Raw genomic sequence first — 18612 nt, forward strand, 5'->3', positions numbered from 1 at the left:
TTATTCAAAATATAATAATATATATATGGATATAGAAGTTTATTTACAAATGTCAACTATAACAAATCTATACATCATAGATGCTTGTCATTTTATTATTTTCTATTCATTTGTTGTTGTTTTTTTAGATTTTTTATTGCATACACAGTTTTTATATTATATTTCTCTGTTCATGAATGTATTTTAATTCACAAATCTATTTAAGTACTTGTTTTTATTTGAATAAAAATGTTTTCATTTCAGTCAGTATGCATGAAAATCCTTGTATTGTCCTGTTTTGTTTTTTTCAATTTTGAAAAACAACTGTGTAATATTTGGCACATAATTATTGTTTTTATTCATGTGTGTATTGTTGCTGATATAAAAAATATTTAAAAAAACAATATTTGTCTTTGTTATCTTGTTTAATATAAATTACACAATAAATGCAGAAATATAGTTTTATGTTGTTGCCTCTCCTGTTTGTGGTTGTGTCCCTTAGATTGTAAATCACCAGAAAACTTATTAACTCAGGTTTCTGCTAAATTGTATGGATGTTTTTTTCAAATTGCATTGTAATATTTTCCTTAAAAGTATCATTTGAAGGCAAATGGCCATATTCCAGGGTACTTAACTGTAAACGGTCCCTACCCCAGGTACTTTGTAGTTTACTTATGATTACCCAGTGTACTTGAGTAATACCTGACTCCTAAGTCCTGAGCCAACAACTACCAATCAAGCGTCATTGACAGATAAAGTTAGATTGCTCATAATAGAAAACTTGTTTACATCAATATAGTTCTGATATGATATGCGATTCTTTAAATTGAATCAAAGCTTTAAACCGATTGAGCTGCCGATAATGGGTTTCATCTCTGCATTCAGACACTCCAGGTAATGGTGACATCATTATTTAAGCAACTGGTAAACAATCTGTTAAACCAAAACAAACTCAAGCATTTTTCAATATTTATTATAAAATCGAAACAAATCAAATGTTTAATAGACACATTACAACAGCTAAGCTGACTCGATATTTTTGATACATATATTCCCATATCAACATAACAAGTGCAAATGTGTCCCCATAGAAAAGGGACAGAACTCTTGGATATCAACACTTAAACTAAGGGAAGTAACTGGCCTGTGAAATTACATGGATGATTTAACATTCAATAATACAAACTAACTGATATGATCTTGCAATGCAACCAAAATTATGGAATTATATTTATAATGATAAAAATCTGCATAATTTCAGTCTACTTTTTTTACCTAAGATAAATGACTATGAAAACAAAAACAAAGAGAAATTAATTAATTTTCTTGATTGACTACCTTATTTTTTAAATCAAAATTACAATATAAAGGATCATATAACTAAAGGAGAAAAGCATTTCAGTATTTATAAATTAAAGTTGAAGTTTTTTCTTGGAATTGGAAGGTTTTTCTGGTAATTCCATAAAATCCTTAGAATTATCTATACGAATGATGTTAACTATTCCATGCTTGTTCGTCAGGCACTAAAAAGACAGGAATAAATAATTGCACAGAAGACTAGAAAGCTAAAAACAAGGAAAACAACAATTAGCTGTCAAGCAAAGAAAACACCAAAGTTTACTATAATGCATGTGAACAGAACATAAACATTTGTGTTGAAGACACTAAAACTTTATGATATAATGAACAGAAAATCGTAACAAAATGTTCTCTTACTTAATATTCTGTGCTTTGATGTTATCTATTTCAGGTGAAGGAAATAATTAGAAAACTTGCGTGAGATAAGTCTATAAATACACTGTTCCTTACACTGTAGTGACAACAGATCTGCTATTATACATCATCATTATCTAATTAATAATCACTATAAAACAGTCAATATAGACACAATTGACTTGAATAAAATCTAGCACTTAAGATTGTTATTAACTTTCTATGCCATGCTGAAAAAAACACACATTTTGTTCAGAAATCAAAATGTAACAACACCAAGTTAGTTATTAAAAAGTAGAAAATATTATTCATTTCATTAATAGGAACTTGTTTAATCCATTTTAATGTTTTAAAAAGTAAACACAAATTACTGTGCATGGATCAAAGGAATTTGATAAATTTGGGATCCATGCTTAAGTTTCCCCTAAGGTGCTTTGCAAATAAAGGCCCCGTCTGTAAATAAGGGACCAAGTCTGCAAATAAGGGGCCAGTCTGCAAATAAGGGCTCAGTCTGCAAATAAGGGTCCCAGTCTGCAAATAAGGGTCCCAGTCTGCAACTAAGGGGCCCAGTTTGCATTAAGGGCCCAGTTTGCAAATAAGGGCCCAGTCATGCTAAAGTTGGAAAGTATGTATTGTAAAATCAACCGGAGCCAGCTAGCAAAAAACAATTTTCTCCCTATATTGTTAAGTTAAATTTCTTTAACACCAAACTGAATGATGCATCATTCAACATATGTGACTTATAACTGTTTAGTGCATCAACAAATCAATACATCTAACACACTTATGTTCAGTGCAATAGAAACCTTTCTCATTTGTCAAATTGTCTACACTAGTTTAATTATGCTAAGGGGAAAATGGGTGTTAAATCATTTGTGTAAATACTGTTGTCCCAGATAAGCCTGTTTGGTACACACATGCTAATCAGGGACCAATTTTTCCGCTTTTATGGAGCTCCTTTCTTTATGAAAATCCAGCGTAAGCTGAAAGTGTTGTCACGGATTCCTGCACAGGCTGATCTGGGACGACAGTTGAAGCACATGCATTAAACCCCATTTTCTCAGAGCACAGCTTAAATGTACTGCTTCCCATAATGAGCTCATAGGACTGCATATACTTGATATACTTAAATATGAATTAAGAACCAACAAAACGTGGTTGAAATAATTGTGGCAAATCTGCAACAACAACAACAAAGCAATAACATAATATGTAAATCAAGCAACAGGTTTTCTGCAGTGAGAGGATTAACCACGTCTTACTCAGAAGCAAGTGAAAAGGCTATAGGCAAACAGCATAAAACCAGAACAGCCTGCGAGTAACTTGCAGACTGTTCAGGTTTTATGCTGTTTGCTGCTCATCAGTATCTAAGGATTGGAAACGAAGCCTTTAAAACTTGACTTTAGAAAGAAAGGTCTTAATTTAAAAATAACTTTCTAATTGACTACAAATGCGTTAAAATACGTATCTAAGTGGTAACGGGTGAAGATTTATTTTAAAGCTTAATGCCCATGCAATGTAATATCAGATCATTTCAAACATGCTTAGTTAATGTGGTGAAATAAACAGTCATAAGGACTCTGTGTATCCACATAACAACAATAGTTAAAGTGATATTTTTTCCAAACAAACAGACATCAGTTTGTCTTTAATATTTGCTTGTGGCAAACATAAGTATGCTGTTACACAGAATTTATCAAAGAATAAACAACAACAACAAACCAAAACAGTGTGACTGATCATAACAATACTTTTGCAAAGCTGGTTTCAGACAACCCTAGAAAAAGGTTGCAAAAGTTACCAAGAAATATAAATTGAATATTTTGGAATGGACAACAGTAGCACACTTTGTAAGCACATTTAATGATACATTAACATGTATTTTGTTGCAGACAAGATAATTGTTGCATTGACGCTTTCCAGCCTAGAAATCAAACATATAAAACCAGTATGAATGCATGGCAAAAAACATGCAATAACAGTTTAATTAAAACACTAAATAAATTGTAACAGAACATTTGAAAATAAATGGACAATACCTATTTTTGAATGCAACCAATATTTAACAGATGTTAACAAATGGTCATTTAACATATATTTAAATAAATGGTTGTTTTTTTGTTAGATTTAAAATATTCAGACATATGCGTAATATGTTAACTATAGTGATTACTGTGCTTTTTCAAATAACATGTCGTGAACATTTAAGTTTACAAGATATGGCACAATAAATTATATAATATATATATATATATATATATATATATATATATATATATATCACAAAAGCTCATCCCTTCACTAATAATGTGCACCCACACTTAACAAACTAGCAATAAAGTTGCTATAAATGACTAACTCTAAAAATGACTGATGCAAATTCTTCGTTTGTTTTTTTTTAATCCGGAAAAAAATACGTGCGAACCAAAAAGTAATTTTTTCAAACACTTGACGGTATATCATCTGTAATCATCACGCAGTTGCAGTCTGGTTATCAGTATCCTCCGTCCCATTTCTAGCACTACAGTAATATTTCTTGTGAGTCAAAAATGACGATAAATAAGTAAAGTTAATATCACAATGTTTGCAATATTTCCGTCCGTTCCGTTCGCTAGGGTTCCCATTAGCGGGTGCACTTGCGATTAAGCTCACTGGCGGAACCATCGGTAGCGGAAATCCGAGAGGAAAAGCGTAAGGAGAAAAGATTGCGGGGTGGTTGTAAAGTAATGAAATATCCTGAAGCTTTGGGGAGAGCTGCTCTAGTGGTAGCGAAACCTTTGAAGAAGTAATAAGCGTCTTTGGACTTATTGGCGATGTTGACTTTTTTGGTGTGACTGGAGTGGAGACAGGGGAATGCTGTTCTTGCTTTATGTTCATCAAGTATCGTGTTTTGGGGTCTGGCGACAACAGCTTTGGTGATAATTTGGGTTCATGTTTGCTCGCGTCCTTTCGAGGCGATCTGGGCCGTGTCTCTTTTGCTATTCGAGAAAAGTCAGTCTGAAGACGCAAGCTTTGTGGCAACTCAGATTCTATTTTAACTGACAATGTTTTAGAGTTGGTTAGCGATCCTTCAGTTTTTCTAGACACTTCAGACTTTAAAGGCTCATTCTGCAGGATTTCTGGAGAACCGCGCTTTTTAGATCTATGTTCTTCACTGGAATGGGATGATGGGCTGGCGTTTGAATGATGATGAGATTTTACAGACAGATCATTGACATCTTGAGATCCTTTTGTGACCTTGACCTTATCAAACCTGGGATTATTTTCCTCAACTTCCGAATCGCTCGCGTCTATCTCTACTTTAACCTCTACGTAGCTTGATTCACCCCTACCTGTGTCAACGCTATGACACATGTCCTTCTCACTGGAAAACGAGCAGTTCTGTCTGTCATCATGACCTGCAGTCTGAGAGCTCTCTACAGAAGACGACCTTGACACCGTAGCATGGCTCATTGACCTTGACCTTTCGTCTTCGGAAGATGCATCCTTTTCCGACTTGCTCGTTCCGGGAAATTGTTCCGGGTGTTTGGTCTGCATGTGAATCAGCAAGCTGGTCAGTGTTTCGGCCACGTATTCATTGCAATGCTCACAATGTAGGCTTTTCAGATTCTTCATGGCTTCCAGCATTGCGATTTCGTGCATGCGCAGATGAATCGCAAAATCGTTCATGTTTGTAAAAGTCTGCCCGCAGGCTGCACAGATCTGCAATGTTGGATTTAAGAACGGCACCATGTTTTCCGATTTCTCAAAGGATTTTCGAGACCGTCTTCTCTTGTATGGCTCATTTTTCATACGAATAAGTTCAGTTTCCATGTCAACTGGTCCCTTATTGTCACTTAATCCGTTTCTTTGAATGGGGACTAGCGGGGGTTCTTCGAATTCGATCATGTTATCATCAGTGAATTCTTCACCATTTTCCATGTGGACTTTCCCATGCATTCTCATTCCTCTGGCAGTGTTTCCACGGTAACCACACAAATTACATTTGAATGCCTTCGTAGGGACGTGAACTTTCATGTGTTCAGAGAGGCGATTTTCAGTCTGGGTAACGTAGTCACAATATGGACATCTTAGAAGAGGGGACGGAGATAACTCTCCCATACATACATGAAGTTTGAGAAGTCTTGCTGAGCAGAAGTCAGTTTTACAGTTTTCACATTGATAGTTCAGCACATTTACACCCCCTGCCGGATCATCTTTGCAAGTTTCATTGTCAGAAAGACTTGTCTGATTTTCTTTCCCATGCGGACAGTAGAATTCCTTGTGCGCATTTAATGTTCCTGCAGAACTGAATTTAATCTTACACGGAATGCAAAAATATTTGTAACACACTTCTTTTCTCGTTTCCAGTACAGTTTCCTTTAATTCTTTGATCTTTTCATTACTTTCACTTTCTTTGAGTCCATTCTCTTTGTGTTGAATATCCACTTTTGGCAATGACTCGGCATCTTTTGCAGGACTGTCACTGTCCTGGTTTTCAGAATCTGAAGAAGACGATTCTTTGCCATTGTGTCGTCCCGAGCAGTAATGTTCCTTGTGAATCAAGTAGTTCTCGTGCTTATAGAAGACAATGTTACACTCAACACATCGACTCACTGACTGCAATGGTGGAATTGGCTTCTTGTTAACGTACTGAATAGGCTGACTATTAAGAAACAAAGATGGATGGATAGTTGGAATGTTTAGGGGTGTCTTTGGAAGTGCAGTCTGAATTTCTGGCAATTTCCCCTCAGATTTGATTTTCTTTGCTGCTGGGCTTAACTGTTCCGACTTACAAGAAATTTCTTTAGCTGAAGTTTCACTTTTGCTTAAAACCAATCTCTTCTCATCGTTGCTGTCTTTTTTAGCCCATTTACTCAGATCTAAAGGCTGGTCTTCTGACATTTTTGGCGACAAAAGTAAACTGTGAGTTACTGTTGCGCTAACAGGTTTGTGCGCCTTTACCGTGGTTTTAGTTATTTCATTCTGTTGTGATTTTAACGTAAGTTCCGAGACAAGAGCCTGGGAATGCAGAAGGTGTGGACTTGAAGCTAGAAGGGTCGGGTGAAGTTGCCCTTTGGCAGACAGCTGCGATTCTACAGCCAACTGATTTGATTTAAGCACTTTTAACGTCATTTCATTCACCGCCTGACTTCCACTGCCTGGGGAAGCAAGCTCGCTTTCGGATTCTTTCCCTGCTCCCAGACGAAATCTACAATAAAATTCCTTGTGCCCTTGATAGGTGCTCATAGACGAGAACTGTATCTTACATTCCTTGCAGAACATTTCATCATTGCAGGCTGGCGAGACGGACAGTCGCTCAACTTCTGTCGGCTTAAGCGTTATCGCTGTTTTGTGTGTTGCTAAATGAAGCTGAAGGTTTGCGGGCTTGTCAGTGGAGTAGGAGCAGAATTGACACTTGTGTGAGACGGCTTTTCTAGGAGACTTTGGCCTTGGGGATCCAGCGTCGGAGCTGTTTTCATTTGGTTCTGGTGACATTTCATCAGCCGCACGTTTAATGCCCCTGGGAGTTGTCTGCTCTTTGCTGATTGGAGAATCTGCAAAAGTAGAAAATGAAAATCATTTTAAAGTTGAAGATAAGCAAAACTCATTAAAAATATTAGTGTTACTCATTTTTCAAGTAAAAAACACACAACATAAACTTATTTTATAGTATTTTCTGCAATCTGTCATACTAGTATTTTATGCAATCACTCATACTAGTATTGAATGCAATCAGTCATACTACATGTAGTATTGAATGCAATCAGTCATACTAGTATTGAATGCAATCAGTCATACTAGTATTGAATGAAATCAGTCATACTAGTGCTTAATGCAATCAGGCATACTAGTATTGAAGGCAATCAGTAATAATAGCATATTAGTAATACTAGTATTTTATGCAATCAGTCTTATTAGCATATTATGCAATCAGTCATACTAGTATTGAATGCAACAAGTCATACTAGTATTTTATGCAATTTCTTAATGGTAGAATTTTAAGCCATATGTCCTCGATGCCACCTGACCAAGTTTTACTCACCCGTATCCTCATCATCGACCTTGTTCCTCGCCTGCAGCTCCAACTGCACAGCCTGTGTCTGTAACTGGATCCGCTGTTGAAGCTCCGAGAGACTGACAAAACCTGCAGGCTTCTTGGAGCAGTAGTAGGTCAGGTGAGCGTCCAGGGTACGACGGCTTGAGAAACGTACGTAGCAGAACGGGCAGCCATAGATCAGGGCTGGAAGTCAGATAGAACATGATTTCATTGACCAATCTACTAGTGTATGACAAAAACATAAAAAAAGGACCAACACAAATACGTTTGTTATTTTCCAGAATAAGAAATTGAAGAGTCCAAAAGTCTGTTTTTAAGAACCACAAAATTTTAAGCCAACAAATATACATGATTTTACAGTAAATGTTGATGTATCTTTATTCTTTGGCCGATTAAAAGTGAATCGGAGTGTACATTCTCAACCATACAACCCCAAGGTAATACTGAATTAATGTTAAAAATTAAATTCTACTTAGGAAATGTCTTAAATGTGCTAATTAACAATTCACTGATTGTCAACACGACCCAAGTAAGAATAATAACAAATGCAAACATAAACAATTATCTACAATTTGAAAACGTCAAGCCCCCCCTGGAGGTCTATATCATATAAATTTATTATGATCACCGACCTGGTTGAGGTGTCACAGAGATACCAGACTTGGCCTCGGGTTTCTTCACTCCAGTAGGGACAACAACTCTTGCTTCCCGGACAGGTGCCTCTACTCTGTCTCGTCTCTCTGGCTCTACACTAGCGCTGGGGCTGCCCTGACTGGTGGTGAATGATGCCAAGAGTTCAGTCCCCTCGTCAAGATCTTCTTCCACCTCACACCAGATTTTACCTCCTACGTGGAATTTAAAACTAATATGGGCCTTGCTCTGTAAAAAGGGGGTTTAATGCATGTGTGTAAATACTGCAAAGGCTAATCAGAGACGTCACTTTCTGCTTTAATCATATTTTTTGTTAAAAGAAAGTCTCTTCTTAGCAAAAGCCTAGTTAAGGCGGACAGTGTCGTCCCTGTTTAGCCCGTACCCCTTTTTCACAGAGTGAGGCTCATATCTTATAACTCTTTCAGTGCTGGAACCAAATTTTGAAGGCCTTTGCAAACAGTTTGGATCCAGATGAGACGCCATAGAATGAGGCGTCTCATCAGGATCCAAACTGTTTGCTATTCTCATAGTTTTCTTTGAAAAAAATCGAAGAAAATGCTTATTTTAGAAATTCAGCAGACGACATTTTAGCATACGGCGAATTTCCCAGCATGCAAAGGGTTAATCTGACCTGGACTAGTTATTTTAGGGCATTTGACTAACAAGTGGGAGGTGAAAGGGTTCAGTTTCGCACATGGCAGTTTGGCTGATCTGTAGGCTCTGGTTTCTCAAAAATGCTCAAACCTTGTTTTTAAGCATAACTGCTTAAGTCACTTACTTCATTGATTCATTTTACTATTTCAATTAAAGTTGATGGTGTTGCAGAAAATAGTGTTTACTTTGTTTGGTTTGCCTCAATTGTTTACTTTGTTTGGTTTGCCTAAATTGTTTTCTGATTGTGTTCAAGGGGAAGATCACATCTACAAATTATTTGCCCATACAAACAGACCTGCATTTTTGTCACTGATTTTTCTCAATTTTTTATTACATTTTCAGCAAGCGTTTTAACCCTTTGCATGCTGGGAAATTTGTCGTCTGCTAAAATGTCGTCTGCAGAATTTCTAAAATTAGCATTTTCTTCGATTTTTTTCAAAGAATACTATCAGAATAGCAAACAGTTTGGATCCAGATGAGACGCCACGTTCTGTGGCGTCTCATCTGGATCCAAACTGTTAGCAAAGGCCTTTAAAATTCAGCTCCAGCGCTTTAAGGGTTAATGTTTCTTTCATTGTTATACAACAAGTTCAATTGTTATATAATATGTCACCTCTAAGCTAAACACATTTCAAAAGGCCAGCTTGCTTATTATTTCATGAGTCTCTAAAACATAAAAGACCCTCTCCCTTCAGTGGTTTAATATCTTATACTATTAATCAATTTGTCACATCATTACTTCATTGTGCTTATACTGTGATCTTATCGGGCGTTAAATTTTTAAGGCACGATTTTTATCTGTGAAATCTGAAACATGAGCAGCCAGCCGATATCATTAAAATTCCCGTACACTAGATCTATTCAAATTCTAAACACAATATTGTGCGAACAGTTTAATCTAGATTTTATATGTAGATAGCATTTAATGATTGCATTAAAATCTGATTTCTGATAATTACAGACTAAACACTTCAGAAAATTAGATTCATGTCTATCAAACTGTTGGCAAATAACGGGCTTGATAAGCCCAAAGATTTTATAACTGCGATTGCTTTTCAGAAATCTAATGAATACTGATAAATAAATGGTGAGTATATCACAATAACTGATCAGAATGAATCATAATTAATTATTCAGTTTTAAAGACGCTTATGCACCTTAACCCTTTGCATGCTGGGAAATTTGTCGTCTGCTAAAATGTCGTCTGCTGAATTTCTTAAATTAGCATTTTCTTTAATTTTTTTCAAAGAATACTATCAGAATAGCAAACAGTTTGGATCCTGATGAGACACCACGTTTTGTGGTGTCTCATCTGGATCCAAACTGTTTGCAAAGGCCTTCATAATTCAGTTCCAGCACTGAAAGAGTTAAATTGATGACCACCATTGTGTCCTTATAAATGCGCATATAACAAAGAACTGTATTTCTTTAATTTTAGGATAAGTGACATTTAATTAATTTCTTAATAGTCCAGCAAAGAGGGCTTCATTTTATAATTTGTCACATATTGTTAGCTCTTTCAGTGCGGGAACCGATTTTTAAAGGCCTTTGCAAACAGTTTGGATCCAGATGAGACGCCACGTTCTGTGGCGTCTCATCTGGATCCAAACTGTTTGCTATTCTGATAGTATTCTTTAAAAAAAAAATCGAAGAAAATGCTTATTTTAGAAATTCAACAGACGTCATTTTAGCAGACTACAAATTTCCCAGCATGCAAAGTGTTAAACATGCATTCAATGTCTTAACCTGGTAGCGCTTTTGTTACCATTTCGGAATTTGAATATAAAATGAAATAAATATTCACTCATTTATCAAAAACAACAAACTTTCTTTCTATTTTATGCTAAATTCCAATACCGTTAAACAAATACAATAATGCGAGAGTAGCTTAAAGGTCACACACATGTGGATTATTAAATCATAAATAACTAAACATGCAAATTTGTTAAATTTATATCGTCTGCAAATTTCAAAATTTTGTGACAGACGGAAAAACAGAAGGACACTACTAATTATATGTCCCTCCGCCGAGCGGGCGGATAAAAAATGTTTGGTGGAAGAAACTGTTTTTAAATTTGTAATTTATTGTTGGTATATTTGTTAGAAATTGACATTATTTTTTTGATATTTGTGATAGTTTATATTTACAGTTAAATTTGCCAAGAAGAGTAACTGACGCCGGAAGACTAATGCATTGATGGAAAAATATTGTTGTTAAATATTCACGGTAGTGATGAATGTATAAATGTTTAGTTTCACTGAAATCTAATTTTTGGCACACTAAGAAAGTTTCACATTGATTTGAAAGTGAACACTGGTTCCCTAAAAACTTTTACAGCCTTTTTCAAATAACTACCATTCCATATAAATCAGTGGAACAGTGTCTTTAAAACATAAGAATATGTTTTGTGTGTCAAAAGATTATCTCTGATTACGCACCTAAACACTTTGATTATCAAATATTTCAGAACAATGCTGGGATGATTGCTAATGAATCAGACAAAAGATTATCAGAAATCAATTAGGAATCTATCAGCATTAAATATAATTAAACATATATCAGTACAAAAATTTAACGACACAGTCAATTATAATCAACTTTGATCAATCAACAGAGACGTAAGACTAGTTTATGAATTTTTCACCATATTTAACCCATTTATGCCTAGTGTCTAGAAAAAAGGCCTTTGCAAACAGCGTGGACCCAGATGAGACGCCACATGATGCGGCGTCTCATCTGGGTCTGCGCTGTTTGCTAAAAGGAATTTCTGAAAGAAATATTCTAAATATAGAAATAAATATACTGGACATCCCTAATTTTGGGAATAAAATGATCCAATTTAGAAGAATGGGAGAGTCCACTAGACATAAATGTGTTAAAATTGTAAAGAATAAAAAAATACATAATCAGGCTGTCTGTTCTTGTCTTTCTGTGTCTGTCTTTCTGTCTCTATGACAGTGTCTGTCTGTCTGTCTGTGTGTCTGTCTGTTTGTTTGTCTGTGACTGTCTGTCTGTCTGTGTCTGTCACTGTCTGTCTGTATGTGTATCTCTGTATGTTGCTGTAAGTCTGTCTGTCTGTGTGTCTATCTGTTTGTCAGTATGTCTGCCTGTGTCTGTCACTGTCTGCCTGCCTTTCTGTCACTGTATGTCTGTCGGTCACTGTATGTCTGTCTGTCACTGTATGTCTGTCTGTCACTGTATGTCTGTCTGTCACTGTATGTCTGTATGTGTATCTCTGTATGTTTCCATATGTCTGTCTGTTTGTTTGTCTGTATGTTTGTCTGTATGCCTCTTTGTCTGTCACTGTCTGTCTGTCTGTGTATCTCTGTCTGTTTCTGTATGTATGTCTGTCTTTTTGTCTGTATATATGTCTGTCTGTCTGCCTGTGGCTGTCACTGTCTGTCTGTCTGTGTCTCTCTGTCTGTTTCCATATGTCTTTCTGCTGAATTGTCTGAATGTTTGTCTGTATGTCTGCCTGTGTCTTTCAATGTCTGTCTGTCACTGTCTGTCGGTATATCTCTGTCTGTCTGTCTGTCGGTATATCTCTGTCTGTCTGTCTGTCTATCTGTCTGTCAATCTGTCTGTCAATCTGTCTGTCTGTCTGTGTCTGTCTTTCAGTCTTTTTGTGTTCAGTGTAGTCCCAGATAAGGCTGCACATTAATTATGCACATTAAGGGAAACCTAGGTATTTAACCTATGAATTTAAATTTTCAGTTGAAAATTTCTTGCCAAGTATTTGTACTCTAAATGACAAAACCATTAGATCATTATCAGAGCTCCAGATAAGCATCGTTTTATCGTTATTACGATTTGTTTTGAAAGAAAAACTAAAAGAAAATCAAAATCCATCGTATCAAAACGAATTGAGACAGACGGATCCAAATTATGACCGGCTGTTTGATCGTACAGAATTTCTGAGTTCTGCACAGTGAAAGTTAAATGATAACCAGATTTCCAATACCGTGTCTGGGAATTAGTTGATTGTAACCAATAATATTCGCATTTCTGTTTCCGCTCTTCTGTTTACAAAATTGAACATGGCGGCTGAAAAGCGTGGACGAGTTCAAAAGAAACTTCATTCGGCGACAGCGCCAAGTACACTTAGTTTCAAAGTCCAAAGTCTATTGTTGGCGGTCTATTATCTTATATAGTGTCAAAAACGGTGGAATCAAAGATCTCCAAACCCAAACATCGCGGTATCACGCAAAAACAGATCTCAGCATGCAAAATGACTTTCCCTGGTTACAGATTGAAGGCTCGGATGCCGATATTCATTTGAGGTGTTCTTCTTGTATAAAACACAATGTGGCGTCTGTCTGGGCGAGAGAGGGCTCGTGCAACACTCAAAGAGACACCATAGTCAAGCACAACAAAAGTACAGAACATAGAGAAGCTGTAAATAATACACTTTCTGCCACTTTCTTCTACATGGTTTCATTGTAAGAAAAAAAAATTGGAAATGATGAATTTTGGAAAAAAACTAATTGCGAAAAAAAATCTTGTAGTGAAAACTAATTGACCGGAAACCTTATCTGGAGCTCTGCATTATGAAAAAAATGACACCAATTTTTTATGGTTTTCACTAGTGAATAGAATACAGATAGCAATCTAGTGAAGATTATTTTGTATGACAAAATATTCATGACCCGACTGTTAAGGAACACAAAGGAAAAATATTTCGATTAATCGGCTTATATCTTATCCAAGTTTAATGCCCTCATTTGCATATCAGCAGATACTTGCATATCACAATATGTGACATTTTTTATGTTGAATAAAGATAGAATCAGTGAACAAGATTTATCTTCGCTTGTTGATGGGTTCACAAAAGCTCGGACATAATGAGGAAGTTTGAGCAACAAGGAAAGCTTTCTCTTGAAACAGATCCCTCAAAGTCTGATAACAAGGTTCTGCATGATGCTGATCAGGAAATTATTTGCATATTGCGCTAAAATTGATTTTATATAATACCAGCGGATAATATTTCGGACAAAAATAAACATTAATTCTCAATGAAAGGACCTGATTCAAAGTATTCACAATATGGCTATCAAAACATGAAGATCTCTTAATTTTCAAAAAGATTCCAGGACCTGTCCATAGATTTGTATTTAAATTAAGCTATAAAACGGATTTTGTAGGGATTATTTCTTTAATGTTCGCATTTTAAGATCAAACAATTGCCAAGGAACTTAGCGTTTGGTGTTTAAGCAAACCGTATCAAATGTTCACAGAAGCCATGACTATGAAGGCCCCTTCATTAGAATAATAATCTGCAAACATTTTGCATCAAACATCTGATTAATAGATTGTGTCCAATTGGTACAACTTAGAAATGCATATTTCAATATTTCTTATAGAAAAAAAACTCAGGAAAAAAGTGGTATCATCAATGTGCCCTTTCAAATTTGAATAATTTGTTTTTATCAGTAGGACTTGTTTCACACCCTAAAGCCAATGCCCAGTTATTTCTGATAAGTTATCCACTTTTCAATAAATTTAGAATAGAACAGAAAAAAGTCAACATAATATGCAATAAAATACAGGAAAAGTAAGGAAATTATATTACAAACAGTGAAAATGTGAATGCATCAAAACATATTAACCAAAAAACAACAAAGAAAAAACAATGCCATTAGATTTATCGATAATATTGGAGCCAATAATAATGAAAATCTTAATGAAGACTACAATCTAGAAAGTTTGCGCACTTCAATGAACATAACTAACATTATCCCAACATTGCGATCAAACAGCGATAAAAGTAGTGAAAACTGATGTGAAAAGTGGCGCGCACCAATCAATACAAAGTGACAATCAATATTTGAAGGTATGTCATTTAGCGTAGATCTATTCCCCACGCACTGCCCTGTAACAACAAATGCGATCTACAGGCGGTGATTTGTATCTAGAACTTTATCTCAAATATACATTTACATCCATTACTAATGTCTAGAAATAGTAATCCTTTCTCACTAACAAGGTAGTTTTATTATGTTCATAACCAATGCCCTATGCAGGTATCTTGTTATAAACTTAAGTTCACATCATGCATTTTGCATCTCATTTAACATTGAAGCCATTTTAGAATTTTCATTTCATTATGTGCTTTTTTCCCCCTGTACGATACGATCACAAACTTTTGAAGTAACGATACAATCTGCCTTAAGGCAAGAACAGATTAGACAATCACTCACAATGTATAGAACTTTGTTATCAACTTGGGAAGAACACAAATTATGTTTGCAATAATCATCACGTCATTAAAATATGTTATCATGCACTTTTCAAATACATTTTGTTTTGAGATAATGTCAAATTATAGTCATTAGTATAAAATGGAAAATACTGACTGCAGACGTAAGGACACTTAAAAAACATGCTACAACCAGTTCTGTAAGTGCATTTGCCAATATCTGATTTAATAAAAAAGTAAGAGACAATTGGTGCCCAGTTTGAAATATTCAAATAAGCAAAAAAAAGCAAACTTTAAAATGTCTGATAAATTTCAACCTGGTGACAATTGTGTTTAAACTGAAAACAGTACTATATGATATTATTATCTATATCTATATATATAGGATCTGGCACGAGTTGTTATATCATACCATATTTTATTAAGCGAGTTCAGGAATTTTGTTTGTAAGCGATCCTTTGGCGAGCTTACTAACGAATTTCCTGGACAAGTTTAATAAAATATGGTATGATATGACAACGAGTGTCAGATCTTTTTTATCACATGCTTTTAAATAAGCAAATTTAATAAATATTTACACAAACATTATGATAAATCCCGAATGTTGTTTACATTTTGTGACTTCATTTGACTTTGCAACTTCATTTCAGCAAAATAACAAAATGCGATTGGTCAATAAACGAAAGCTAAGCCAATGAAAACGCTTAAAAATGTTGTATTAACACATGTGTAATAAAAAAAATTATGTAAGGGTTGTATTACCTGGGAAACAGGGTATAGCATGTGATAAAATTATTTACTAATCATATTATTATAGACCCAGTTGAGAGTTGCGTTTGTGAATACTGTTACAAATATTGCAAATATCCTTTGAAAACTCCTTTTTTTTTTAACAAATGCTTAATATAAATCAATGATTATGATTAAAATCTATACTTGTTTAGTGAGCTTTTTTGTTATAATTGCTGGTATACACTTATCAACTGAGCAGGAAAAATATTAATATACTATATTTATCAAGTTAAAATAATCATTCTCCTTTAAATTACACCTCATTTGGGTACAATTGGGCTTTATGCATGTGTGTAAAGTGTGGTCCACCATTAGCTGGTGCAGTCTGCACAGGCTAATATTGGATGGCACTTTCTGCTTTCATGAAATTTTTCATTTCAAGGAGGTCTCTTCTTAACCAAACCCAGAAAGTGTTGACCCTGATTAGCCTGTGCAGAATGTACAGGCTAATTAGGGAAGAAACTTTATGCCCAAGCATAAAGCCCAGTTTTCCCAGATTGAGTCTAAATAAGTAACTATGGTTACCTTCAAAGTAGACACAGGTGTTATGACATGACCCTGCTTCTGCTGGGCGGAGCAAAGAGAGCCACGCCCCCGTCTCTTCTGTGACCTTAATGAATGAGAACTCACCATCTTGACCTTGAAACTAAAAATAGAACAAAATAATCTCTGAACAAAAAAAGAAAAATATTTACTCTCTAAACAGGAAAATACAAACCGAACAAATTTAATCTATGAACTGGCCATCTTGACATTGAAAGTAAAAAATAAACAAATATACTCACAAAACAAGACAAGAACAATGGAACAAATTATATCGTTGAACTTGAAATGTCTGAGAATCCTTCAGTCTGGCAAATTTTTCTTAAACTTTGCTGAATACATTTACAATAGAAAATAGTTGAAGAAAGAACAGAAAATGAAAATTTCATATAACAGTTCCAAAACCTTAATTAATGGCTGAAAAGTCATGTTTTTATTTTCTTAAATGTAATTAAAAAAATACTGTAAGCAATGTAAGCAATGTGAGTTAATCTTTACCCACTCAGTCTAAGCCAAGTGAAAATGGCTATGTGCAAACAGCATAAAACCAGAACAGCCTGTGAGTAACAGGTTTTATGCTGTTTTCTACTCATAAGTATCTTAGGGTTTGAAATGAAGCCATTAAAAGCTTGAATCTAGAAAGACAGGTCTTTAATTAAATTTAACTTTTCTAAGGGACTACAAATGCATCAAAATACGTATCCAAGTGGTAAAGGGTTAAGCATGAACATTCTTGATGGATCCCCAAAATTCACACAGAATGCACTGACTATTGGAAAAACACCTTCTTATTTGTGAGACAAGATAAGGCAGTGCATTATCAGTTGGACAAATCTTGATACCTCCCAAATATCAAATGCAACAAATGGAAAAGACATTAAAACAATTCTTATCAATCGCAGCATTCAAATATGTTTAAATATTTTTTTGGTGCGCAACTTGGTTTCATACTAGCATTATATCTGCAAATTTTCTCTTTGAAGCTCACCCCCAATGATTTGATCAAATCTTCCGAATTAAACTAACCACCAGCATGGATTCTGTACGAAGATTAATTTATTACAGCATCAGCTACCTGAAACCTTCTACGACACTCGACCAAGAATGTCAATTCAAATACCTGCTTAAATCTGAAACTTTCAAAACGCACAGTGGCGATGTTTGATATAGAGTTTGATATAGAGATTGTCTTTCAAATTCAAGTCGTTTCTTCCAATGAAAATATCTTTTTAAGTACATCGTCGATAAGCGTGATACCCTTATCATCTAGAGATACAATTAAGATTTTAGAATAATCACCGGCCCAAATGCCTCTTTTAAAACAGTATGCTGATACTGTAAGATAAGTTTCTTTAAATACCTCTAGTTATCTCATTGAACCGTTTCAGTGCAAAACCAGGGGAGAGTAGTACCCTTATCTTACTTTGAAAACCATCGATAATACCGCTACGCCATCAACCAATCTCCCTATCAACTCTAGAATGCACAACCCTATCTGCAGCCATTATTTAATTTTGATTTTTGGTCAAATTGTATAAGCCTGAATCGATAAAAACAGACACAAACCGATAAAATGGAACACTTTTTACAGTTTTATCAGCCTTATCAACATTTCTTAAGTCCTGTGATTATCTTCAAAGATACTGCCTTGATTCGTGTGATGTTTTTTTGGTGGGCTGAAGATATTCTTTTTCGTTGGGATCGAAAAATTTGTCTACCCCACCTAGATAGGAGGATATCTGATGGGGCATTCTGTGATTCCCTGCACTTAGTGATAAAGTCACTAAAATAATCAGGAGATAATACAAGCAACAGCTGCAAAATTATTAAAGTAATCTCCCTTAATATCAAAACTCTTCAACGTGGAGGAACTATCGCTGTACAGGGGACCCATTGAAGTTTATCGAACTTATCGTGACATGCTGGTGGATAGAATGTTGAAGATAATCCGAAATATACGGCTTTCAATACGATATTATCTTAATCATCACAACAAGAAATATTGCAGTTGGAAAGAGTTTTTTTTAGATATCTGATGAAATT

General features: G+C 35.1%; 1 protein-coding gene across 5 annotated transcripts in view; it reads right to left on the reverse strand.

Moving 5' to 3' along the window:
* LOC127845395 (uncharacterized) overlaps positions 1-18612 on the reverse strand; it is a 232783-nt gene that overhangs the window by 177781 nt on the left and 36390 nt on the right. For 3 of the 5 annotated variants that reach the window (XM_052376273.1, XM_052376277.1, XM_052376276.1), the window contains exon 3: positions 16552-16672. In XM_052376273.1, coding sequence (XP_052232233.1) covers positions 16552-16672 — 121 coding nt within the window. Of the gene's footprint in view, positions 1-936; positions 7230-7717; positions 7916-8364; positions 8578-16551; positions 16673-18612 lie in introns of those variants that run through there. The other 2 variants (XM_052376275.1, XM_052376274.1) reach the window with 2 other exon arrangements.

This window comes from Dreissena polymorpha, chromosome 9 (assembly GCF_020536995.1).
Source record: "Dreissena polymorpha isolate Duluth1 chromosome 9, UMN_Dpol_1.0, whole genome shotgun sequence".
Taxonomy (NCBI): Eukaryota; Metazoa; Mollusca; class Bivalvia; order Myida; family Dreissenidae; genus Dreissena; species Dreissena polymorpha.